Raw genomic sequence first — 26,321 nt, forward strand, 5'->3', positions numbered from 1 at the left:
ATGATATCATCTTAAATAATTCTATCCACAATGTTGGCCCTGAAGTCTGTCATTTGTCACTTCTTCTGGCGTAAATGTAAAAATATCTTCTAGTTAATGATATTAACTACAGGCAATGTCCGTAATCCACAAGATAGAAAATACCATGAACTTTCACAGAAAACCTGCACATTATTAAATCAAAACAGAGAACCGTACATAACATAAACATTTAATTCTGAGAGAAATCAGCTCACATATCAAATAGTTACATGTTCTTAAATGTGCACATTGTTCACATATTTTATGCTTTTGGGCTATGATATTAACAGTATTTACCATCTTCTGTATCCAAGCAATATTTTACAGGAGGAAAAACCGTCATACAGTATCAACTTCATTGTAGAAACATCAGATACAGTGAGCCACTGTCTTTCAGTTCACAATATGTCAATTAAGGCATCAGTCGAATCCTGTCATGTTGTCCCCTGTATTGTTCATCCATTTTGACAACCTCACGTTCTGTCAGCACTTAAATCCAGGAAAACCTCTTTGGGTAAGGAAGTTGCTCTCACATCCAGCAACCGAGGAGTTTTGTAAAATATAATTCAATTCAGGTCTCATGGCCGAGAGCAACATTCTAGAATTCAGGTCTCATGTTGAACCATAAAGATAATTGTTGTTCTATCTCAATGAGTAGTTTGTCAAAGAGGTTCCAGATCTCAGAACTCAGGTCTCATGCTCGACAGCAGAGAAGTTTGTGAAAGACATTTCGGAACTCTGCGTTGAAGGCTGTGTAGATGATGGGGTTGACAGCACTGTTGACGTAGCCCAGCCACGTTACCACGGAGATCAGAGTGGGGCTGATTTTGCAGGACACGCACAGCACGTTGGTCACATGTACCACAAAGAAAGGAGTCCAACAGGCTAGGAACACACCTGGTATAGGTGAGAGGAGGGCGGAAGAGGAGAGGAGGAGAAGAAGAGGGAGGAGGAGGGAAAGGAGGAAAAGAGGGAGGAAGAGGGGAAAGGTGAAGCAGCATGTCTTTTCGATAAATCTGTACATGGCAAGGGATACATAGCTACAGTATATTAATATAATGAGAGATGGTAAACATCAATGTGATATGACATTGAGGAAAAGGTGTTTATGACAGACACTGCATATAGAGTTATTGTTTGTTTTCTATACGAGTATATTGGTATAATGTGAGATGGTAAATATCATATGATGTCCCATTGAGGAAAAGCTGTCTATGACAGGCAGACTATAACTCACTGCATATAGAGTTACTGGATTTGTATTGTCTGTGTGTGGGTGTGTAGAATAGATGCATGTGGCACGAAAAAGTGTTTGCACAGATCATGTGAACAATGGTAGGAGATGGCAATCAAGTGGCTGTTTCCAAGGAGATAGCATCCTCTGCTTGTACTGCAGGCTGCATTACCATAATGTATGATGCCTTACAGACACTTACATCATGTGTTAACTCTATATTTGGTCGCTAGCTAATTAACTGGTAACACTTCATCACCTTTCCAGCAAATGTGCCATGATAACGTTGTAACACTGAGTAAAGTTAGTCAGCTCTGTCTGTACACATGGCCTGTGCCAGGTATGGTGTGAACCACTCGCTCAGAGGTGATGTGCGTAGATGTAAGTAGACAATGGGTGTGTGTATGTCATATCTTCCTATCATTCATTCAGCATACACACCAACACTGATACCTGTGCACGCACACACACATATGGTATGATACAGCTTAGATCCACAACACATAGACTACGGACTCTATTTCTCTCTGCTTTGTCCGTTCAGACACAGCGGGAGTTGGTTTGTCAGTGGATAGATGCGGTCCTGCATCAGTAAGCAAACAGCATTGTGGGAAGAGATGGTGTGGAGGGTGCTATTATTCATTCCTCTATTTTCAGAACAACAGTAGTATAATGCTAAACACATCATGCTAAACTTGTGGAACATCAACACCGTCTAACATCACTGTCTCCCCTCATTGCATTTTAACTGTCTGTGTTTTCAAATGTTGAATTTATAGCCGTAGAGTGTGAGCCTTTTTCTCATGTAATCAAAACGTTAGCCCCTTCTCAGCATTCAGCCTCTTTCAAACATTAAATTTTGTCTGCATCACTTCCAATCCCCCATATATATATTTTTTTACAAATAGATATATATATACAGTGGGGAGAACAAGTATTTGATACACTGCTGATTTTGCAGGTTTTCCTACTTACAAAGCATGTAGAGGTCTGTAATTTTTATCATAGGTACACTTCAACTGTGAGAGACGGAATCTAAAACAAAAATCCAGAAAATCACATTGTATGGTTTTTAAGTAATTAATTTGCATTTGTCAGACCTCTACATGCTTTGTAAGTAGGAAAACCTGCAAAATCGGCAGTGTATCAAATATTTGTTCTCCCCACTGTATATACACTACCAGTCCAAAGTTTGGACACACCTACTCATTCCAGGGATTTTCTTTATTTTTAACTATTTTCAACATTGTAGAATAATAGTGAAGACATCAAAACTATGAAATAACACATATGGATTCATGTAGTAACCAAATATGTGTTAAACAAATCAAAATATATTTTATATTTGAGATTCTTCAAATAGCCACCCTTTGCCTTGATGACAGCGTTGCACACTCTTGGCATTCTCTCAACCAGCTTCATGAGGTAGTCACCTGGAATGCATTTCAATTAACAGGTGTGCCTTCTTAAAAGTTAATTTGTGGAATTTCTTTCCTTTTTAATGTGTTTGAGCCAATCAGTTGTGTTGTGACAAGGTATTGGGGGTATACAGAAGATAGCCCTATTTGGTAAAAGACCAAGTCCATATTATGGCAAGGACAGCTCAAATAAGCAAAGAGAAACGACAGTCCATCATTACTTTAAGACATGAAGGTCAGTCAATATGGAACATTTCAAGAACCGTGAAAGTGCAGTCGCGAAAACCATCAAGCGCTATGATAAAACTGGCTTTCATGAGGACCGCCACAGGAATGGAAGACCCAGCATTACCTCTGCTGCAGAGGATTAGTTAATTAGAGTTACCAGCCTCAGAAATTGCAGCCCAAATAAATGCTTCACAGAGTTCAAGTAACAGACACATCTCAACATCAACTGTTCAGGAGTTGTGTGAATCAGGCCTTCATGGTCGAATTGCTGCAAAGAAACCACTACTAAAGGACACCAATAATAAGAAGAGACTTGCTTGGGCCAAGAAACACGAGCAATGGACATTAGACTGGTGGAAATGTGTCCTTTAGTCTAATGTCCAAATTGGCGATTTTTGGTTCCAACCACCGTGTCTTTGTGAGATACAGTGTGGGTGAACGGATGATCTCTGCATGTGTATTTCCCACTGTAAAGCATGGAGGAGGAGGTGTTATGGTGTCGGGGTGCTTTTCTGGTGACACTGTCTGTGATTTATTTAGCTACCAGAGCATTCTGCAGCGATACGCCATCCCATCTGGTTTGGGCTTAGTGGGTGTCACGTCTACTCCTGCTCCTCCCCTCCGGCGTGCAACGTCGCCGGAATACTAACCACCGGTCCTGGGATTCATCATTACGCACACCTGGCATCCATCATCACACGCACCTGCAGATCATTGGGATTCACACCTGGACTCCATTACCTTCCTCATTACCTCCCCTTTATCTGTCCCTCCCTTACGTTTATTCCTCAGTCGGTATTGTTCCTGTGTTCATGCTATATCACCACTGTTACACTGTGTCGTTTCATGTTTGTTGTTTTGTGAAGCGTTTCATCTGCACCTGCTTCTCAACTCACAGCGTCATTGTTACAGTGGGACAATCTTTTTTTTTTCAACAGGACAATGACCCAACACACCTCCAGGCTGTGCAAGGGCTATTTGACCAAGAAGGAGAGTGATGGAGTGCTGCATCAGATGACCTGGCCTCTACAAACCCCCGACCTCAACCCAACTGAGATGGTTTGGGATGAGTCGGACCGCAGAGTGAAGGAAAAGCAGCCAACAAGTGCTCAGCATATGTGGGAACTCCTTCAAGACTGTTGGTTGTGAGAATGCCACTTTTTTGGTTACTACATGATTCCATATGTGATATTTCATAGTTTTGATGTCTTCACTATTATTCTACAATGTAAAAAAAATAGTAAAAATAAAGAAAAACCCTTGAATTAGTAGGTGTGTCCAAACTTTGACTGGTAGTGTACATATCCTTTAAAAATATATATTTTCCTTTATTACTTTCCAACCCCACCACCCCTCCCCTAATTTGAGTAAACTACTGAACAACAATGCTTAGGCCTCTACTTCCAGCTTATACATACTATATACAATTTTACAATAGTTCTGTTTTGTTTGTTTTTACTCCTGTCCTTCCTCTACCCTCAACCTCTCTGATCATTTTCATGATGTCCATCCGGTTTGCTTCTATATGCCATATCTTTCAAACTGTGCTCTTTCACAAAAGTTCTTAACCTATAACCTATATACGTATTATGGGCACAGTATGTTTTACATTAGTTATCTTGTTGTTATTAGTTGTTGTTATTAGTCCCATCCTTCAGCTCCATTCAACCCCTCCCATCTATCTCTTAACACCATCCATATTGGATTTCTATTTGCCATATATTTTTCAACTGTACTGTGATGTTTCACAAAAGTTCTTAACCTATAACCTATATACGTATTATGGGCACAGTATGTTTTACATTAGTTATCTTGTTGTTATTAGTTGTTGTTATTAGTCCCATCCTTCAGCTCCATTAAACCCCTCCCATCTATCTCTTAACACCATCCATATTGGATTTCTATTTGCCATATATTTTTCAACTGTACTGTGATGTTTCACAAAAGTTCTGAACCTTTCTATTCTCATTGTTTCTACAGATTGTAAATTGAAAATAAACATTTTTGCTAAAAGTATTATTATATTATTGATCTTATTGACTATGACTTTTCAGATCACCCAGTAGTGCTATCTGCAGGGTTAGCTCCAGGTAAATATTGCAATTCTTCAGCCATTCCTGGAGCTGTGACCAAAAACAAGCTACAAATGGACAGTACCAAAACAAATGATCGAATGATTCTGTCTCTTCGCAGCAAAATCTGCAGCGCTAGGAAGAATGTATCCCCCATATAAATAACATTCTATTGGTTGCAAGAATGTTGTATAATTTAAATTGAAAAATTCTAAGTTTTGAATCCGGCTTCGTTATTGTGTATCAGTTCATAAACCATGTGCCATGGAATCGGTTCGTCAAAAATCCCTTCCCAACTATTTTGCAATCTATATGGGACGACTGTCAATCCTTTGGTCCTTAAATGAAACTGGTATACTTTTTTACTTATCACAATTTTATCACATTGATTTCAAAGTGTAACCAACGATACAACTCTACAATGCACAAGGACTACTTAACAATTTACACTGAAAATGTGCTGGAAGAACTTTGCAGATTTAAAGTTTGTTAACAGAAGTTCAGTAAAATCTCCCTCAGTTTTGAAATACAGTGCCTTCAGAAAGTATTCATACCCCTTGACCTATTCCACATTTTGTTGTGTTACAGCCTGAATTCAAAATGGAGGACCTTTCTAGGTAAGTTGTTTTAATGCGCGTCTCACCAGAAAGCCACAAGATCTGTATTTATTAGGGACCCCCATTAGCTGCTGACAAGGCATATAAGACAAAGTATAAAACAATACATCATATGACATTATTACACCACTACCTATCTACAATACAAAATGTTTAATACCACCATACAACAATATCACAATGTGTGCGTATGCAAGTGTCTATACCCTTGTGTGTGTCTCTTCACAGTCCCCGTTGTTCCATAAGGTGTATTCTTACCTATTTTTTAAAATCTGATTCTACTGCTTGCATCAGTTACCTGATGTTAGTTCTCTGTGTACTTTTAAGGGCCAGCCGTGCTGCCCTGTTCTGAGCCAACTGCAATTTTCCCATGTCCCTCTTTGTGGCACCTGACCACACTACTGAACAGTGGTCTAGGTGCGACAAAACTAGGGCCTGTAGGACCTGCCTTGTTGATAGTGTTGTTAAGAAGGCAGAGTAGCGCTTAATTATGGACATACTTCTCCCCATCTTAGCTACTGTTGTATCAATATGCTTTGACCATGACAGTGTACAATCCAGGGTTACTCCAAGCAGTTTAGTCACCTCAACCTGCTCAATTTCCACAATATTCATTACGAGATGTAGTTGAGGTTTAGGGTTTAGTGAATGTTTTTACCCAAATACAATGCTTTTAGTTTTGGAAATATTCAGGATTAACTTATTCCTTGCCACCCATTCCAAAACTAACCGCAACTCTTTGTTAAGTGTTGCAGTTATTTCAGTCTCTGTAGTAGCTGACGTGTATAGTGTTGAGTCATCCGCATACATAGACACACTGGCCTTACTCAAAGCCAGTGGCATGTCGTTAGTAAAGATGGAAATACTCAAAGCCAGTGGCATTTCGTTAGTAAAGATGGAAAAAAGCAAGGGGCCTAGACAGCTGCCCTGGGGAATTCCTGATTCAACTTGGATTATGTTTGAGAGGCTTCCATCAAATAACACCCTCTGTGTTCTGTTAGATAAGTAACTCTTTATCCACATTATAGCAGGGGGTGTAAAGCCATAACACATACGTTTTTCCAGCAGCAGACTATGATCGATAATGTCAAAAGCCGCACTGAAGTCTAACAAAACAGCCACCACAATCTTTTTATCATCAATTTCTCTCAGCCAATCATCAGTCATTTGTGTAAGTGCTGTGCTTGTTGAATGTCTTCTCTGTAAGCATGCTGAAAGTTTGTTGTCAATTTGTTTACAGTAAAATAGCATTGTATCTGGTCAAACACCTTTTTTTTCAATAGTTATTAAGGGTTGGTAACAAGCTAATTGGTCGGCTATTGGAGCCAGTAAAGGGGGCTTTACTATTCTTAGGTAGTGGAATGACTTTTGCTTCCCTCCAAGCCTGGGGGCACACACATTCTAGTAGGCTTAAATTGAAAATATGGCAAATAGGAGTGGGAATATCGTCCGCTATTATCCTCAGCAATTTTACATCCAAGTTGTCAGACCCCGGTGGCTTGTCATTCTTAATAGACAACAACAATTCTTTCACCTCTTCCACACTCACTTAACGAAATTCAAAATTACAATGCTTATCTTTCATAATATGGTCAGATATACTTGGATGTGTAGTGTCAGCAATTGTTAATCTTGCCAATGAAAAAATTATTAAAGTAGTTGGCAATATCAGTTGGTTTTGTGATGAATGAGCCATCTGATTCAATGAATGATGGAGCTGAGTTTGCCTTTTTTCCCATAATTTCAATTAAGGTGCGCCAAAGCTTTTTACTATCATTCTTTATGTCATTTATCCTTGTTTCATAGTGTTGTTTCTTCTTCTTTTTATTCAGTTTGTCACATGATTTCTCAATTTGCAATACATTTGCCAATCGGCTGTGCAGCCAGACTTATTTGCCATTCCTTTTGACTCATCCCTCTCAACCATACAATTTTCCATTCCTCATCAATCCACGGGGATTTAACAGTTTTTACAGTCAATTTCTTAATGGGTGCATGCTTATTAGTAACTGGAATAAGCAATTTCATAAATGTGTCAAGTGCAGTGTCTGTTTGCTCCTCATTACACACCACGGACCAACATATATTCTTTACATCAACAACATAGGAATCACTGCAAAACGTATTGTATGAACTCTTATACACAATATTAGGCCCAGCCTTTGGAACTTTGTTTTTCCTAGATATGGCTACTAGATACATCTCTGCTGCATTAGTAAAGATATGATCAATACATGTTGATGATTTAATTCCTGTACTGTTTGTAACCACCCTGGTAGGTTGACTGTCACGCCCTGGCTCTGGGGACACTGTTATGTTGAGCCAGGGTGTGTAGATCTATGTATTCTATTTCTAGGTTGGGAGTTGTAGTTTGTTTATTCTATGTTGGCCTGAGTGACTCCCAATCAGAGGCAACGAGTGTCAGCTGTGAATGGTTGTCTCTGATTGGGAGCCATATTTAAACTGTCTGTTTTTCCCTTTGTGTTTGTGGGTTCTTGTTTCTAGTCGGTTGTGTTAGACCTTGAACTGTCACGTTATCGTTTTGTTGTTTTTGATCGTGTCTCTAATAAAGAGTATGTTTGCCTGCAACGCTGCGCCTTGGTCCTCATCTCTCACCGACGATCGTGACAGAAGAACCCACCAGAACTGGACCAAGCAGCCTAGTGAGGAGCAGAGAGGGTGGACTTGGGAACAGTGGAGGAAGAGCTTCGACTGGGTCAAGCCGAATGAGGAGCTGAATGGCGGGAATTGGAAGCAGAAGAGCGAGAGTTGGGCGAGAACCATAGAGGCCTGGCCCACGGGGAAGAGAGACCCCCAGAACATTTTTAGGGGGGGGGCTCACGACGTCGGGGCAGCAGGAGGCCGCGATAGAGCGGTCCAGCGGGTTGGCAGAGGAGGCCGCCACGTTACGGGGCCACTGGTCGACGAGGGGATGGAAGGTGTAGAGGCACGGCGAGAGGTACTGGGGTGTGTTACCAGTCCGGTCCGGCCCGTTCCAGATCCCGGTGTAGGGCCAGTGGTGTGTGTCCCCAGTACGGTCCGGTCTGTTCCTGCTCCTCGCACCAAGCCTACGGTGCGCGTCGACAGCCCGGCTCGGCCCGTTCCTGCTCCCCGCACCAAGTCAGTGGTGTGCTTCGTCAGCCCGGCTCGGCCCGTTCCTGCTCCCCGCACCAAGTCAGTGGTGCGCTTCGTCAGCCCGGCTCGGCCCGTTCCTGCTCCCCGCACCAAGTCAGTGGTGCGCTTCGTCAGCCCGGCTCGGCCCGTTCCTGCTCCCCGCACCAAGTCAGTGGTGCGCTTCGTCAGCCCAGCTCGGCCCGTTCCTGCTCCCCGCACCAAGTCAGTGGTGCATTTCGTCAGCCCGGCTCGGCCCGTTCCTGCTCCCCGCACCAAGTCAGTGGTGCGTTTCGTCAGCCCGGTTCGGCCCGCTCCTGCTCCCCGCACCAAGTCAGGGGTGCGTTTCGTCAGCCCTGCTCGGGCCGTTCCTGCTCCCCACACCAAGCCAGTGATGTGCGTCGTAAGTCCGGCACAGCCCGTGCCTGTTCCACTGGTGCCTGGTTCAGCACGAGTCAGCTGCTTCACGCCGGAGCTAGAGCAATCCGCTCCACCAGTGTGCAGTCCAGCTCCGGTCAGCAGGGCCAGACCGGACCAGGGGTACTTTGGGGGGTTAGATAGGGAGTGGGGATCATGCCCGGAGCCGGATCCGCCGCCAAGGCGGAGTGCCCACCCGGTCCCTCCCCTGTGGTATTTAGTTGGCGCGGTCAGAGTCCGCGCCTTTAGGGGGGGGTACTGTCACGCCCTGGCTCTGGGGACACTGTTATGTTGAGCCAGGGTGTGTAGATCTATGTATTCTATTTCTAGGTTGGGAGTTCTAGTTTGTTTATTCTATGTTGGCCTGAGTGACTCCCAATCAGAGGCAACGAGTGTCAGCTGTGAATGGTTGTCTCTGATTGGGAGCCATATTTAAACTGTCTGTTTTTCCCTTTGTGTTTGTGGGTTCTTGTTTCTAGTCGGTTGTGTTAGACCTTGAACTGTCACGTTATCGTTTTGTTGTTTTTGATCGTGTCTCTAATAAAGAGTATGTTTGCCTGCAACGCTGCGCCTTGGTCCTCATCTCTCACCGACGATCGTGACGTTGACTGATAACCTGAACCAGGTTGCAGGCACTGGTTATAGTTTGAAGCGTTCTCTTGAGTGGGCAGCCTGATTTAAGTCAAAACTGTAACTCGGCCACTCAGGAAAATTCATTGTCTTCTTGGTAAGCAACTCCAGTGTAGATATGGCCTTGTGCTTTAGGTTATTGTCCTGCTGAAAGGTGAATTAATCTCCCAGTGGTGGAAAGCAGGTTTTTGCTTAGCTCCATTCAATTTATTTTTTATCCTGAAAAACTCCCCAGTCCTTAACGATTACAAGTATACCCATAACACGATGCAGCCACCACTATGCTTGAAGATGTGGAGAGTGGTACACAGTAATGTGTTGTATTGGATTTGCCTCAAACATAACACTTTGTATTAGGATAAATAGTTAATTGCTTTGCCACATTTTTTGCAGTATTACTTTAGTGCCTTGTTGCAAACAGGATGCATGTTTTGGAATATTTTTATTCTGTACAGGCTTTCTTCTTTTCACTCTGTCAATTAGATTAGTATTGTGGAGTAACTACAATGTTGTTGATCCATCCTCACTTTTCTCCTATCACAGCCATTAAACTATGTAAAAGTCACCATTAACCTCATGGTGAAATCCCTAAGCGGTTTCCTTTCACTCCGGCAACTGAGTTATGAAGGACGCCTGTATCTTTGTAGTGACTAGGTCTATTGATACACCAAAGAGTAATTAATAAATTCACCATGCTCAAAGGGTTAGTCAATATCTGCTTCTTTTTTTGTTTTATCTACCAATAGGTGCCCTTCTTTGCGAGGCATTGGAAAACCTCTCTGGTCTTTGTGATTGAATTCGGAACGTATTCAGACCCCTTGACTTTTTCCACATTTTGTTACGTTACAGCCTTATTCTAAAATGGATTAGAATTAGGACTTTTTTCCCTCATTGATCTACACACAATACCCCATATTGACAAAGCAAAAACAGGTTTTTAGACATTTTTGCAAATGTTAAAAAATCTGAAATATTACATTTACATAAGTATTCAGACCCTTTACTCAGTACTTTGTTGAAGCACCTTTGGCAGCAATTACAGCCTTGAGTCTTCTTGGGTATGACGCTACAAGCTTGGCATACCTGTATTTGGGGAGTTTCTCCCATTCTTCTCTGCAGATCCTCTCAAGCTCTGTCAGGTTGGATGGGGAGCGTCGCTGCACAGCTATTTTCTGGTCTCTCCAGAGATGTTCGATCAGGTTCAAGTCCGGGCTCTGGCTGGGCCACTCAAGGACATTCAGAGACTTGTCCTGAAGCCACTCCTGCATGGTCTTGTATGTGTGTTTATGGTCATTGTCCTGTTGGAAGGTGAACAATCGCCCCAGTCTCAGGTCCTGAGCAATCTGGAGCAGTTCTTCATCAAGGATCTCTCTGTACTTTGCTCTGTTCATCTTTCCCTTGATCCTGACTAGTCTCCCAGTCCCTGCTGTTGAAAAACATCCCCACAGCATGATTATGCTACCACCATGCTTCACCGTAGGGACCAGGTGTCCTCCAGACGTGACTCTTGGCATTCAGGACAAAGAGTTAAATCTTGGTTTCATCAGACCAGAGAATCTTGTTTCTCATGGTCTGAGAGTCCTTTAGGTGCCTTTGGAAAACTCCAAGCGGGCTGTCATGTGCCTTTTACGGAGGAGCGGCTTCTGTCTGGCCACTCTACCGTAAAGGCTTGATTGGTGGAGTGCTGCAGAGATGGTTGTCCTTCTGGAAGGTTCTCCCATCTCCACAGAGGAACTCTGGAGCTCTGTCAGAGTTCACCTCCGTGACCAAGGCTCTTTTCCCCCAATTGCTCAGTTTGGCCGGGTGGCCAGCTCTAGGAAGAGTCTTGGTGGTTCCAAACTTCTTCCATTTAAGAATGATGGAGGCCACTGTGTTCTTGGGGACCTTCAATGATGCAGAAATGTTTTGGTACCCTTACCCAGATCTGTGCCTCGACACAATCCTGTCTCTGAGCTCTACGGACAATTCCTTCGACCTCATGGCTTGGTTTTTGCTCTGATATGCACTGTCAACTGCGGGACAGGTGTGTGCTTTTCCAAATCATGTCCAATCAATTGAATTTACCACAGGTGGACTTCAATCAAGTTGTAGAAACATCTCAAGGATGATCAATGGAAACAGGATGCACCTCAGCTCAATTCTGAGTCTCATAGCAAAAGGTCTGAATACTTATGTAAATAAGGTATTTCTGTTTTAGATTTGTAATACATTTGCAAATATACAAATATAATATAATACATTTCGCGTTGTCATTATGGGGTATTGTGTGTAGATTGATGAGGGGGATTTTTTTTTCATACATTTTAGAACAAGGCTGTAACGTAACAAAACGTGCAACAAGTCAAGGGGTCTGAATACTTTCCAAATGCTCTGTATGTTTGAAATTCACTGCTCGACTGAGGTCCCTTACAGATAATTGTACAGTGGGGAAAAAAAGTATTTAGTCAGCCACCAATTGTGCAAGTTCTCCCACTTAAAAAGATGAGAGAGGCCTGTAATTTTCATCATAGGTACACGTCAACTATGACAGACAAAATGAGAAAAAAAAATCCAGAAAATCACATTGTAGGATTTTTTATGAATTTATTTGCAAATTATGGTGGAAAATAAGTATTTGGTCAATAACAAAAGTTTCTCAATACTTTGTTATATACCCTTTGTTGGCAATGACACAGGTCAAACGTTTTCTGTAAGTCTTCACAAGGTTTTCACACACTGTTGCTGGTATTTTGGCCCATTCCTCCATGCAGATCTCCTCTAGAGCAGTGATGTTTTGGGGCTGTCGCTGGGCAACACGGACTTTCAACTCCCTCCAAAAATGTTCTATGGGGTTGAGATCTGGAGACTGGCTAGGCCACTCCAGGACCTTGAAGTGCTTCTTACGAAGCCACTCCTTCGTTGCCCGGGCGGTGTGTTTGGGATCATTGTCATGCTGAAAGACCCAGCCACGTTTCATCTTCAATGCCCTTGCTGATGGAAGGAGGTTTTCACTCAAAATCTCACGATACATGGCCCCATTCATTCTTTCCTTTACACGGATCAGTCGTCCTGGTCCCTTTGCAGAAAAACAGCCCCAAAGCATGATGTTTCCACCCCCATGCTTCACAGTAGATATGGTGTTCTTTGGATGCAACTCAGCATTCTTTGTCCTCCAAACACAACGAGTTGAGTTTTTACCAAAAAGTTATATTTTGGTTTCATCTGACCATATGACATTCTCCCAATCCTCTTCTGGATCATCCAAATGCACTCTAGCAAACTTCAGACGGGCCTGGACATGTACTGGCTTAAGCAGGGCGACACGTCTGGTACTGCAGGATTTGAGTCCCTGGTGGCGTAGTGTGTTACTGATGGTAGGCTTTGTTACTTTGGTCCCAGCTCTCTGCAGGTCATTCACTAGGTCCCCCCGTGTGGTTCTGGGATTTTTGCTCACCGTTCTTGTGATCATTTTGACCCCACGGGGTGAGATATTGCGTGGAGCCCCAGATCGAGGGAGATTATCAGTGGTCTTGTATGTCTTCCATTTCCTAAGAATTGCTCCCACAGTTGATTTCTTCAAACCAAGCTGCTTACCTATTGCAGATTCAGTCTTCCCAGCCTGGTGCAGGTCTACAATTATGTTTCTGGTGTCCTTTGACAGCTCTTTGGCCATAGTGGAGTTTGGAGTGTGACTGTTTGAGGTTGTGGACAGGTGTCTTTTATACTGATAACAAGTTCAAACAGGTGCCATTAATACAGGTAACGAGTGGAGGACAGAGGAGCCTCTTAAAGAAGAAGTTACAGGTCTGTGGGAGCCAGAAATCTTGCTTGTTTGTAGGTGACCAAACACTTCTTTTCCACCATAATTTGCAAATAAATTCATAAAAAATCCTACAATGTGATTTTCTGGAGAAAAAAAATCTCAATTTGTCTGTCATAGTTGACGTGTACCTATGATGAAAATTACAGGCCTCTCTCATCTTTTTAAGTGGGAGAACTTGCACAATTGGTGGCTGACTAAATACTGTATGTGTGGGGTACAGAGATAATGTAGTCATAAAAAAATCATGTTAAACACTATTATTGCACACAGAGTGAGTCCATCCAACTTATTATGTGACTTGTTAAGCACATTTTTACTCCTGAACTTATTTAGGCTTGCCATAACATTTCAGCTTTTCATTTTTTATTAATTTGTATTATGGGGTATTGTGTGTAGGCCAGTGACCAAAAACCTAATTTTAATCAATTTTAAATTCAGGCTGTAACGCAACAAACTGTGGAAAAGGTCAGGGGGTGTGAATACTTTCTGAAGGCACTGTATTTGCTCTGAATTAAGATTAAACGATGCCTGCAGAAAGAATGGGGTGTCAGCTATGACATGACACATTGACTTTGAAAAAATATTTTTGGTTATTGAACTACAGTAAGTGAAGTGATTTACACCCGGTAACGGAATTGTGGTAACGGAATGTCATCATGGGTCTCTGATTTGTACTCACAAAAATGCATAATTATGGATATGAATGTCATTCTCTTTATCGTGACATATCCTAAATAGGTACACAAAAGGTATAAATATTAAATATCCTCTGCATATTTGGGTATTATTCTATACACTGGCTATTATTTTTAATGACCTCTGCCCCCAAACAAGACCAAATTTGGACCAAATCTAAACCAGTCATAGATGTCTATGTTTCACAAGTTTGGATATCAGCACAGTAGAGCTCAGTAGAGTAGAGTACGGTACAGTACAGCATAGAACAGTAGAGTTCAGTACAGAACAGTAGAGTACAGTAAAGTAGAGTATAGTTCAGTAGAGTATAGTTCAGTTGAGTACAGTAAAGTACAGTAGAGTTCAGTACCGTACAGTACAATACAGTACATTATAGTGTACTCAACTCTAATGTGCTCTACTGTGTACTGAACTATACTCTACTTTTCTTTACTGTACTCTACTGTGCTGTACTGTACTGTCCTGTGCTGTCCAAACTTGTGAACCCAACTGTGGTTTGTGACTACTATGATTTCCCATTGTAGCCAACTCAATTGCAGAAATTCCTTACCAATTTTTCTGAATTTTCTGTTACCGATTTGGTAACGGAATTCCAAGTTTTAATCACTTAATAATTCATAAACAAAATTGATATCAGTAAAAACACTTTAACTAATTGATAGGTCTACCTTTACTTGTTACTTCTGTGAACTTTCATTGTCCTCCCTCATGTTGAGGGAGAGAAATTAGAAAATATCTTAAAGATATGTGGGTTTTTGGTAACGGAATGTTTCTTAAACTTACAGAATGCAGAACAATTTCTCCAAAACTAAATATGTGTTCATAATAGCTGGCAGGGCTCTTTACTGCAACATCATTGTGGTTTGATATATTTCTAATACCTTTCAAGACTTTTTCTGGTAGATGTTTTCTAAGACCCCTTTTCCACCTGTTTTACCAGAAATCAAAGCCTTTGCTTATTCCAAATTTTTAGGATGGAAAATGGTTGAAAAATGTATATGTTTTCATTTCTCAAAAATATAGACTCTTAGCTTTCACATGCTCCTATGAACTTCACATGTGGTCCTGTGTGGCTCAGTTGGTAGAGCATGGTGCTTGCAACGCCAAGGTTGTGAGTTCGATTACCACGGGAGACCAGTACGGTAAAAAAAAGTATGAAAAATGTATGCAATTGTCACGCTCTGGCTCCGGGACTGTGTAGTTTGAGCCAGGGTGTATTCATTTGGTTGTGTTGGGTATAGGGTGTGTTCATTTGGTTGTGTTTGGTTTTGGTTGTAGTGTCTTGTCTCGTCATGTGACTCCCAATCGGAGGTAACGAGTGTCAGCTGTCGGCTCGTTATCTCTGATTGGGAGCCATATTTATACTGTCAGTGTTCACCTTAGGGTTGTGGGTTTTTGTTCCATGTTTCAGTCTGTGTACTGAGGACTTCACTATCCGTCATTGTTTATTGTTTTCTCGTTCGTGCACTTTAACTTTAATAAAGTCATGTTCGCTACAAACGCTGCGCTTTGGTCCACTCCTTCCGTAGACGGCCGTGACAGAAAAACCCACCTAAAAAGGACCAAGCAGCGTGTCCAGGAGCAAGGAGACTGGACATGGGAGGAAGCGCCGGGTAAGGAGATCGAGAGGCTGGCGATGGCCCAGGTGGGCAAATCGTGGTCCTGGGAGGACATGCTCGGGGGCAAGGGACCTTGGGGGAGGATCAAGGCCCTGGCGAGAGAGGAGCAACGGCGTCAGCAGGGCCATCGTCGGAAGGACGAGAGGCAACCCCAAAAAGTTTTTGGGGGGGGGCACATGGCTTGGGCGGCTGGGCAGCAGGAGGCTGGCACAGGGAGACGTGGAGAGAAGGCTACCGGATTACGGGAGCCATTGGCGAGTAGAGGGAGGGAAGTAGTGGAGGCACGGCGTGAGAGACTGAGGTGTGTTACCAGTCCGGTCCGGCCCGTTCCTGATCCCCGGTTAAGGCCAGTGGTGTGTGTTCCCAGTATGGACCGGCCTGTTCCTGCTCCACGTACCAGACCTACGGTGTGCGTCGCCAGCCCAGCCCGGCCTGTTCCTGCTCCACGCACTAAACCTACGGTGTGCGTCGCCAGCCCAGCCCGGCCTGTTCCTGCTCCACGCACTAAACCTACGGTGTGCGTCGCCAGCCCAGCCCGGCCTGTTCCTGCCACCCGCACCAAGTCTACGGTGCGCGTCGCCAGCCCGACCCGGCCTGTTCCTGCCACTCGCACCAAACCTACGGTGCGCGTCGCCAGCCCGGTCCGGCCTGTTCCTGCCACCCGCACCAAGTGTACGGTGTGCGTCGCCAGCCCAGCCCGGCCTGTTCCTGCTCCACGCACTAAACCTACAGTGTGCGTCGCCAGCCCAGCCCGGCCTGTTCCTGCCACCCGCACCAAGTCTACGGTGCGCGTCGCCAGCCCGACCCGGCCTGTTCCTGCCACTCGCACCAAACCTAGGGTGCGCGTCGCCAGCCCGGTCCGGCCTGTTCCTGCCACCCGCACCAAGTCTACGGTGCGCGTCGCCAGCCCTACCCGGCCTGTTCCTGCCACTCGCACCAAACCTACGGTGCGCGTCGCCAGCCCGGTCCGGCCTGTTCCTGCCACCCGCACCAAGTCTACGGTGCGCGTCGCCAGCCCGACCCGGCCTGTTCCTGCCACTCGCACCAAACCTACGGTACGAGTCGTCGGCCTGGTCCAGCCCGTTCCTGCTACTCGCACCAAGCCAAGGGTGCGAGTCGTCAGCCTGGTTCAGCTCGTCCCTGCTACTCGCACCAAGCCAAGGGTGCGAGCCGTCAGCCTGATCCAGCCCACTCCTGCTACTCGCACCAAGCCAGGGATGCGAGTCGTCAGCCTGGGGAGGCCCGTTCCGGCTCCACGCATCAAGCCTAGGGTGCGTTTCGTCGGCCCTGTCCGGCCCGTTCCTGCTCCCCGCACCAGGTCTGTGGTGCGTGTCGTCAGCCCTGTCCGGCCCGTTCCTGCTCCCCGCACCAAGTCTGTGGTGCGTTTCGTCAGCCCTGTCCGGCCCGGTCCCGCTCTCCGCACCAAGTCAAGGGTGCGCTTCGTCAGCCCGGTCCGGCCCATTCCTGCTCCCCGCGCCAAGGCAGTGGTGCGCGTCGTCAGCCTGGTAAGGCCCGTTCGTCCTCCACGCACCAAGCCAGGGGCGCGTGTCGTCAGTCCGGCTCCGACCAGCGGGGCTAGACAGGACCAGGGGTACTTTGGGGGGTTGGAGAGGAGGTGGGGATCAAGGCCGGAGCCAGAGCCACCGCCGAGGAGGTATGCCCGCCCAGCCCTCCCTTGTTTAGCCCGTATTGAGGCGCGGTCGCAGTCCGCGCCTTTAGGGGGGGGTACTGTCACGCTCTGGCTCCGGGACTGTGTAGTTTGAGCCAGGGTGTATTCATTTGGTTGTGTTGGGTATAGGGTGTGTTCATTTGGTTGTGTTTGGTTTTGGTTGTAGTGTCTTGTCTCGTCATGTGACTCCCAATCGGAGGTAACGAGTGTCAGCTGTCGGCTCGTTATCTCTGATTGGGAGCCATATTTATACTGTCAGTGTTCACCTTAGGGTTGTGGGTTTTTGTTCCATGTTTCAGTCTGTGTACTGAGGACTTCACTATCCGTCATTGTTTATTGTTTTCTCGTTCGTGCACTTTAACTTTAATAAAGTCATGTTCGCTACAAACGCTGCGCTTTGGTCCACTCCTTCCGTAGACGGCCGTGACAGCAATCACTACTGTAAGTCGCTCTGCATAAGAGCGTCTGATAAATGACTAAAATGTTATGTTGGTGCTCATGGTTCCTTTTACATAGAAATGACCGCATTCATCTTAAGATAGCCAGGTGAGACAACCACATATCACAGTCGTAGTAAGTACATTTTTCCTCAATACAGAAATTATCAGCAAAGTCAGTGCTAGCTGGAAAAGACAAGTGCAATTTCTTTGTTTTTTGTATGGGGGGGAGGGGAATAAGACTGAGATACTCTTTGAAGAGGTAGGGTTTCAGTTGTTTTCAGGAAGATGGGCAGGGACTCTGCTGTCCTAGCTTCAGGGTGAAGCTCATTCCATCATTGAGATGCCAGGACAGAGAAGAGCTTTGACTGGGCTGAGTGGTAATGGCCAAGAGACCAGAGGTGGCAGAATGGTGTGCTCGGGTTGGGGTGTAGGGTTTTAGCATAGCCTGAAGGTAGGGAGGGGCAGTTCCCCTTGCTGTTCTGTAGGCAAGCACCGTGGTCTTGTAGTGGATGCGAGTGGTGTGTGCGGAGGAGTGGGTGACATGGCAGAACTTCGGAAGGTTGAACACACTTCTGGATAAGTTGCAGGGGTTTGATGACACAAGTGGGGAGCTCAGCCAACAACGAGTTGCAGTAGTCCAGACGTGAGGTGACAAGTGCCTGGATTAGGACATGCACCGCTTACTGTGTGAGGTAGGGTCTTACTCTATGGATGTTGTAGAGAAAGAACCTGCAGGAGCGAGTCACTGTAACGGTTGGGGTGAGGTGTGACCCAGGTGCGGTGCAGGATATACAGTAGGCAGTAGGCATAGATGGTGAAACAAGGATCTTTACTGGTTATATACAAAATAACGGACTTATCACGATAAAAGAAAGGTGGAGCAAATAAGTCTCCAAAAACCGGCTGACAACCAAAATGCGAAATACTACCTAAGACTGAAACAAATAACGAAACAGGGAGAACACTTCACAAGTACCTGTACATAGATCTCAGATCAGAGACTGAGTAGTACTGCTGGACATGGAGAAACTAGAAGAGAAAACTGAGCAAGGGAACACAGGGAAGTGAGGGCATAAATACACAGGTGAACCGATAGACACAGGTGACACCAATAGGATGATGATTGGTCCCGACTGTGAGTGAGGAGGTGCCTAAGGTTGTCGGAGGATGACACCTAGTGGGTTGCTCTGGAAATGCGACCCCCTCCTGTAACAAGTCACTGCTTTGATATTTGCAGAGAACGACAGGGTGTTGTCCAGGGTCACGGCAGGTTCTTTGCACTCTGGGAGCGGGACACTGTGGAGTTGTCAACTGTGACAGGGAGATCTTGGAGCGGGCAGGCCTTCCCCGGGAGGAAGAACAGTTCCATCTTATCGGGGTTGAGCTTGAGGTGGTGGGCCGATATACAAGCTGAGATATCTGCCAGGCACACAGAGATGCGTGTCGCCACCTGAATGTCAGAAGGGGGGAAGAAGAAAAGTACTTGAGTGTCATCCGCATAGCAATGATAGGAGAGACCATGTGAGGATATGACGGAGCTGAGTGACTTGGTATATAGAGAGAAGAGGAGAGGGCCTAGAACCGAGTTCTGGGGGACACCAGTAGTGAGAGCACGTGGTGCAGACACCGATCCTCTCCACATCACCTGGTAGGAGCGGCCAGCCAGGTAGGATGCAATCCAAGAGTGTGCAGAGCCTGAGCCCCTGCGCTGAGAGGGTGGTTCACTCTGTCCAAGGCAGCGGATAGATCTAGGAGGATGAGGCCAGAGGAGAGAGAGAGTCAGCTTTGGAAGTGCAGAGAGCCTCCGTGACAAAGAGGAGAGCGGTCTCGGTTGAGTAACCCGTCTTGAAGCCTGACTGGTTAAGGTCAAGAAGATCGTTCTGAGAGAGATAATGAAAGTATTTTGGAAAGAAAAGAAAGAAGGGATACCGGTCTGTCATTTTTGATGTCAGAGGGGTTGAGTGTTGGTTTCTTGAGGAGGGGAGCGACTCTGGCCATTTTTGAAGTCAGAGGGGATGAGTTGATGAGGGAAGTTAGGAATGAGATGGTCTGGAGAAGGGAGGAGGGGATGGGGTCGAGTGGGCAGGTTGTCAGGTGGCCAGACGTCACTAGGATTTAATCTGGAGAGAGAGGGGAGAAAGAGGTCAAGGTGTAGGGTAGTTCAGTATGAGTGGGACAAGTGGACTCAATAGGCTGAGTGAATGAGGAGCGGATATCGTCTACCTTCTTTTCATAGGGGTTGACAAAGTCTTCCGCACAGGGGTGGGGGGGTGGGGGGGGGGGGGTTGGGGGTTTACGGAGGGAGGAGAAGGTGGCAAAGAGTTTCCTAGGGTTAGAGGCAGAAACTTGAAATCTGGAGTGATAGAAAGTGGCGTTAGCAGCGGCTATATAGGAAGAGAAGGTAGAGAGGAGGGAGTGAAAAGATGATCAATCAATTTTCAATCAATCAATTTTATTTTATATAGCCCTTCTTACATCAGCTAATATCTCGAAGTGCTGTACAGAAACCCAGCCTAAAACCCCAAACAGCTAGTAATGCAGGTGTAGAAGCACGGTGGCTAGGAAAAACTCCCTAGAAAGGCGAAAACCTAGGAAGAAACCTAGAGAGGAACCAGGCTATGAGGGGTGGCCAGTCCTCTTCTGGCTGTGCCGGGTGAAGATTATAACAGAACCATGCCAAGATGTTCAAAAATGTTCATAAGTGACAAGCATGGTCAAATAATAATCAGGAATAAATCTCAGTTGGCTTTTCATAGCCGATCATTAAGAGTTGAAAACAGCAGGTCTGGGACAGGTAGGGGTTCCATAACCGCAGGCAGAACAGTTGAAACTGGAATAGCAGCAAGGCCAGGCGGACTGGGGACAGCAAGGAGTCACCACGGCCGGTAGTCCCGACGTATGGTCCTAGGGCTCAGGTCTCTCAGTTGGCTTTTCATAGCCGATCATTAAGAGTTGAAAACAGCAGGTCTGGGTGATAGGTCCTCTGCAAGTAAAATGTTCTCCATTGTTGATCACCTGCGTTTCTCAGCCAATGAGCAGAAGGATAGGGCCGAGCCGGCCGGGAGGAAAGGGGACAGTGAGAGTCATACGATGCAGAAAGGGAGGAGAGTACGTAAAGTAAATGGCCCTAGTAGCAAGAAACACATTAGAAAACAACAAATTAAGACAAAAATGATTCTTATCACTCTTGGAGAGAGTAGGAGTCCTCTAGCTATATATTGAAGCACACTGAACTGGAGCTTGAGAAGCTGGATATACTGTATACTCAGAGAAGAGATGGAACCACTCACCATCCAATACAGGCACTGATTACCAAAACAGCAACAATCACAAATTGCCCTGCGCTTTAATCCTAGTTGATGTGTCAACAATCAGCTGCAGGTTATGAGGTTATGTATTCTGCTCACAGTGGGGGAACCGGGGGAACCCCCCCCCCATGTTTATGTAATTAATACTATTTAAGCTCACCACAACCCCCTGTTTCTTACCCCAACAATGCTAAATGTGCTTTGTTGATATGGTTTGTGTAAATATTAGACCTTGGAAGGCACATGCATGTACACACACACACACACGTACACGTACAACATACCTACCAACTACAATAGGAAGGACCTTCATGGCTTTGCGCTCCCTCCCACTCACTCTGCTACTCTTGCTGTTGCGGCGCCCCCTCTTGGTGGCCTTAGTGTGGGCCAGCCCATTCTCCTTCAGGCTCTTCCCCTGCCTAGGCGGCCTCTCCGTGGGGTCCGCGTCCGAAATGCTGTCCATCTGGGTAGTCATGGGGTCGCTCTCCGCCACACTCGCCCCCACACCATCCTGTTGCTTGTCCTCCACCCCCAGGGTCGCCGTGGGCGATGCCATCGATACAGCTGACGGTGACATCGGGCTGAGCCCTGTAGGCATGAGGTACACCACCTTCTCCTTGGCCCCCGCCCTGTCCCCTGCGTTCTCCCTCTGCAAGGCGGAGCTGAGGCGCAGGGACAGGCTCCGTTTTCCTCCCCTCGTCAGCTGGGAGCGGCTCCTGCCTGAGCTCCAGCGTCTCAACCCCCGGAACATCCAGTAGTACAGGAAGAGCATGACGGGGCAAGGCACAAAGAAGGAGCACACGGAGGAGTATACCACAAAGCTGTCGTTCTCCAGCTTGCACACGGTGGGGTCGCGGCCCGGCACCTGGTTGAGGCCGAAGATGACGGGACTGGCGACGCCCAGGGAGAGAACCCAGGTGGCCGTAATGAGGACCAGCTGCCGCAGGCTGAACTGGTTCCTGTTGTACTTCAGGGGCACCACCACCGCTATGTACCTGTAGGGACACACATGTCATAGGGGATAAAATACATTTGAAATACATGGAGCACACCTGTTGTACTTCAGGGGCACTACTGTCACCATGGCTATGTCCCTGCAGGGACACGGATCAAAGCGAATAACATAGTCTACATTTAAAATACATAAATACATCAATTTAACATGGAGGGACTTCAAACAGGCCAACACAGCAGGGAAGTACTCAGAGGACATAGTGGCTGTTTTGGAAACATTTGAAAAACCTCAAAGTTGTTCAAAGCTGTTCTGTGGTCCTACAGGTTCAAAGTAAACTTAGATGTGGAGGCACTGGAATGCCACAGATAAAGTTACAATAATATTCACCCCAGATAAAGTTACAATAATATTCACCTTAATTCGTAACTCCACTCTACTCCACCCCCCACAACCTGGCTCTACCCTGCTTCTCCAGTCTTATAAATCCAATTAATCTTAATCTATTGATTAGATACCATGTCGTATTGTTACATTCTGAAATCTAATCACTCCACAATGCTATAGAACCTGTCAGTCTCACAAGCCGCAAAACACTAGGGATATAACATTTAACTAGCAGGAAGTGTGTGCTGTGTGGAACCTTTTTAATGCTTATCTTATATTTTACAGTCAACTTGTTTTTGCTTTGCCTTAGAAACTCTCGGTCACACTGAGCCCTTAGATGTTGTTTGGGATAGAGTCCCCTGGGTGGTTGGCGTGAGTTTGCTTCTCTCTGTGTTGAGTAATTAGTGGCCTTGATGATTGGGTCGATGAGGGGTTCCAGAGCTATGGTTCCATTAGCCTCCTATAGACCACAGCCATCAGTTACATTCACTGTGTGATGTCTGCTAATGGTCTCCCTACGCTCTTCTCACTGTCTTGCAGAATGATTTGGGGGATTACAGTGAGTGACAGGGCTCGCTACAGAGCTCGCTACAGATATTAGAAATTAATATTGAACTTGCAAGTTGAAGATATTGTTTTTGGTGTTTTTAATGGCTCTCTGTGTTGCTTTCATAAGTGGGAATAAAGAGTATACCCAGGGTATTTCTTGAAGAAAAGCTTTTCCTTGTTCAAACTAATAATTCAGAGATATTGTGGTACAGTGGGGGAAAAAAGTATTTAGTCAGCCACCAATTGTGCAAGTTCTCCCACTTAAAAAGATGAGAGAGGCCTGTAATTTTCATCATAGGTACACGTCAACTATGACAGACAAAATGAGATTTTTTTTCTCCAGATAATCACATTGTATGATTTTTTATGAATTTATTTGCAAATTATGGTGGAAAATAAGTATTTGGTCACCTACAAACAAGCAAGATTTCTGGCTCTCACAGACCTGTAACTTCTTCTTTAAGAGGCTCCTCTGTCCTCCACTCGTTACCTGTATTAATGGCACCTGTTTGAACTTGTTATCAGTATAAAAGACACCTGTCCACAACTTCAAACAGTCACACTCCAAACTCCACTATGGCCAAGACCAAAGTGCTGTCAAAGGACACCAGAAACAAAATTGTAGACCTGCACCAGGCTGGGAAGACTGAATCTGCAATAGGTAAGCAGCTTGGTTTGAAGAAATCAACTGTGGGAGCAATTCTTAGGAAATGGAAGACATACAAGACCACTGATAATCTCCCTCGATCTGGGGCTTCACGCAAGATCTCACCCCGTGGGGTCAAAATGATCACAAGAACGGTGAGCAAAAATCCCAGAACCACACGGGGGGACCTAGTGAATGACCTGCAGAGAGCTGGGACCAATGTAACAAAGCCTACCATCAGTAACACACTACGCCGCCAGGGACTCAAATCCTGCAGTGCCAGACGTGTCCCCCTGCTTAAGCCAGTACATGTCCAGGCCCGTCTGAAGTTTGCTAGAGTGCATTTGGATGATCCAGAAGAGGATTGGGAGAATGTCATATGGTCAGATGAAACCAAAATATAACTTCTTGGTAAAAACTCAACTCGTCGTGTTTGGAGGACAAAGAATGCTGAGTTGCATCTAAAGAACACCATACCTACTGTGAAGCATGGGGGTGGAAACATCATGCTTTGGGGCTGTTTTTCTGCAAAGGGACCAGGACGACTGATCCGTGTAAAGGAAAGAATGAATGGGGCCATGTATCATGAGATTTTGAGTGAAAACCTCCTTCCATCAGCAAGGGCATTGAAGATGAAACTTGGCTGGGTCTTTCAGCATGACCATGATCCCAAACACACCACCCGGGCAACGAAGGAGTGGCTTCATAAGAAGCATTTCAAGGTCCTGGAGTAGCCTAGCCAGTCTCCAGATCTCAACCCCATAGAAAATCTTTGGAGGGAGTTGAAAGTCTGTGTTGCCCAGCGACAGCCCCAAAACATCACTGCTCTAGAGGAGATCTGCATGGAGGAATGGGCCAAAATACCAGCAACAGTGTGTGAAAACCTTGTGAAGACTTACAGAAAACGTTTGACCTGTGTCATTGCCAACAAAGGGTATATAACAAAGTATTGAGAAACTTTTGTTATTGACCAAATACTTATTTTCCACCATAATTTGCAAATAAATTCATTAAAAATCCTACAATGTGATTTTCTGGATTTTTTTTCTTCTCATTTTGTCTGTCATAGTTGACGTGTACCTATGATGAAAATTACAGGCCTCTCTCATCTTTTTAAGTGGGAGAACTTGCACAATTGGTGGCTGACTAAATACTTTTTTCCCCCACTGTAGTTCTTTGTAATTCTTTGTTAACTGAAATCATACTGGAGACTGCCCAATGGGCACAGCACGTCATTTCAACGTGGATAATTGGGTAATATTTGGTTGACACATTGATCAAAGGTATTACAACCTATATTCACCCACTCAAAAAGACAGACAAAAGTTAGTTGAATATCCATTCTATTTTCACTATGCTTTCAACCATCTAAAGGCACAAACAAATTCCTATGCAAAACAACGTCTGATTTGTGGTTTATTACTGTGCTTCATCTAATAGCATAACCAAATGACCTGGATTGCAGTTGAGATTGCATTAAAAGTACATGGTGCAAGTGATCAATGCTGTTCGAGATTCTGCAAAGATTATTACAGATGTATTTTCCACATATATTCCACGTCACAATATGTTGACAAATTACATTCAAACAACATTGATTCAACCAGTTTGTGCCCTGTGGGTGGACATGTGGTGTTACCAGGTTTCAGAGTCCAGTGTACCGTAACTAGACAGGTCAGAGAGGGACAGGTGTGGTATTGAAAACTAGTGTGAACTGACAGCCATGTGTTACCATAGTGTCCAGGTGAAGTTGAGACAGAAGGACTCACCTGTCCACACTGATGGCACACAGGTTGAGGATGGAGGCGGTGCACAGCATGACGTCCATGGTCATCAGAGCATCACAGATGTATGTGCTCAGGGTCCAGATTCCACCCAGGAACTGGGACACACAGCAACAACAACAACAACACCAGGTTAACAAGTTGTCAGTCCTGTTAGCAGTGGACTTTAAACTACGAAGAGACAGATAGGGCAGGTAATTAGGTATGTGTATGTGTTTCTTCAATTTAAGAGGTCATGGAGGGATGGTCAACTTACACGCATGCATACACACACACACATACACACATACACTACTCACCTCAGAGTAGACGTAGAGGGGCAGCACCAGTACAGCCAGCAGTAGGTCGGCCACAGACAGGCTGATAATGAAGTAGTTGGTGGCAGTCTTCAGGGAGCGCTCAGTGAGCACGCTCAGACACACAAGTACGTTGCCCAGGATGATGATCAGGATGAGGGGCACGCCCAGCACCAGGGCAAAGTAGTTGTAATTTTCCCTCTGGCCCAGGACCACCAGCCCCCCCTCAGTCAGACCCTCTGAGGTGGCATTGCTGCTGGGTGACGTCGTCACATTGACCATGTCGATGATGGAGGCCCCGGGCTGCACTGTCGCTCTGAAGTTAACATCTAGAGAGGAGGCGAGAGGAGAGTGTTTACTGTGTTCTGTGTGTGCCTTCAGTAAGTATTTACACCCCTTGACTTTTTTAAACATTTTGTTGTGTT

At 45.4% G+C, this 26,321-nt stretch overlaps 1 protein-coding gene across 1 annotated transcript; it reads right to left on the bottom strand.

The window, feature by feature from the left end:
• Positions 1 to 715: 715 nt before the first annotated feature.
• On the bottom strand, positions 716 to 26,178 carry LOC311139489 (D(4) dopamine receptor-like; the record flags this gene model as incomplete). The annotated part of the gene is made up of 4 exons (XM_084174372.1): positions 716 to 918; positions 21,571 to 22,277; positions 25,586 to 25,698; positions 25,900 to 26,178. 4 exons carry the CDS (start codon positions 26,176 to 26,178, stop codon positions 716 to 718), a joined length of 1,302 nt encoding a protein of 433 aa, XP_084030498.1.
• Between the last annotated feature and the right edge of the window lie 143 nt (positions 26,179 to 26,321).

Source organism: Coregonus lavaretus (assembly GCF_964263955.1).
Source record: "Coregonus lavaretus genome assembly, chromosome: 13".
NCBI classification, from domain to species: Eukaryota; Metazoa; Chordata; class Actinopteri; order Salmoniformes; family Salmonidae; genus Coregonus; species Coregonus lavaretus.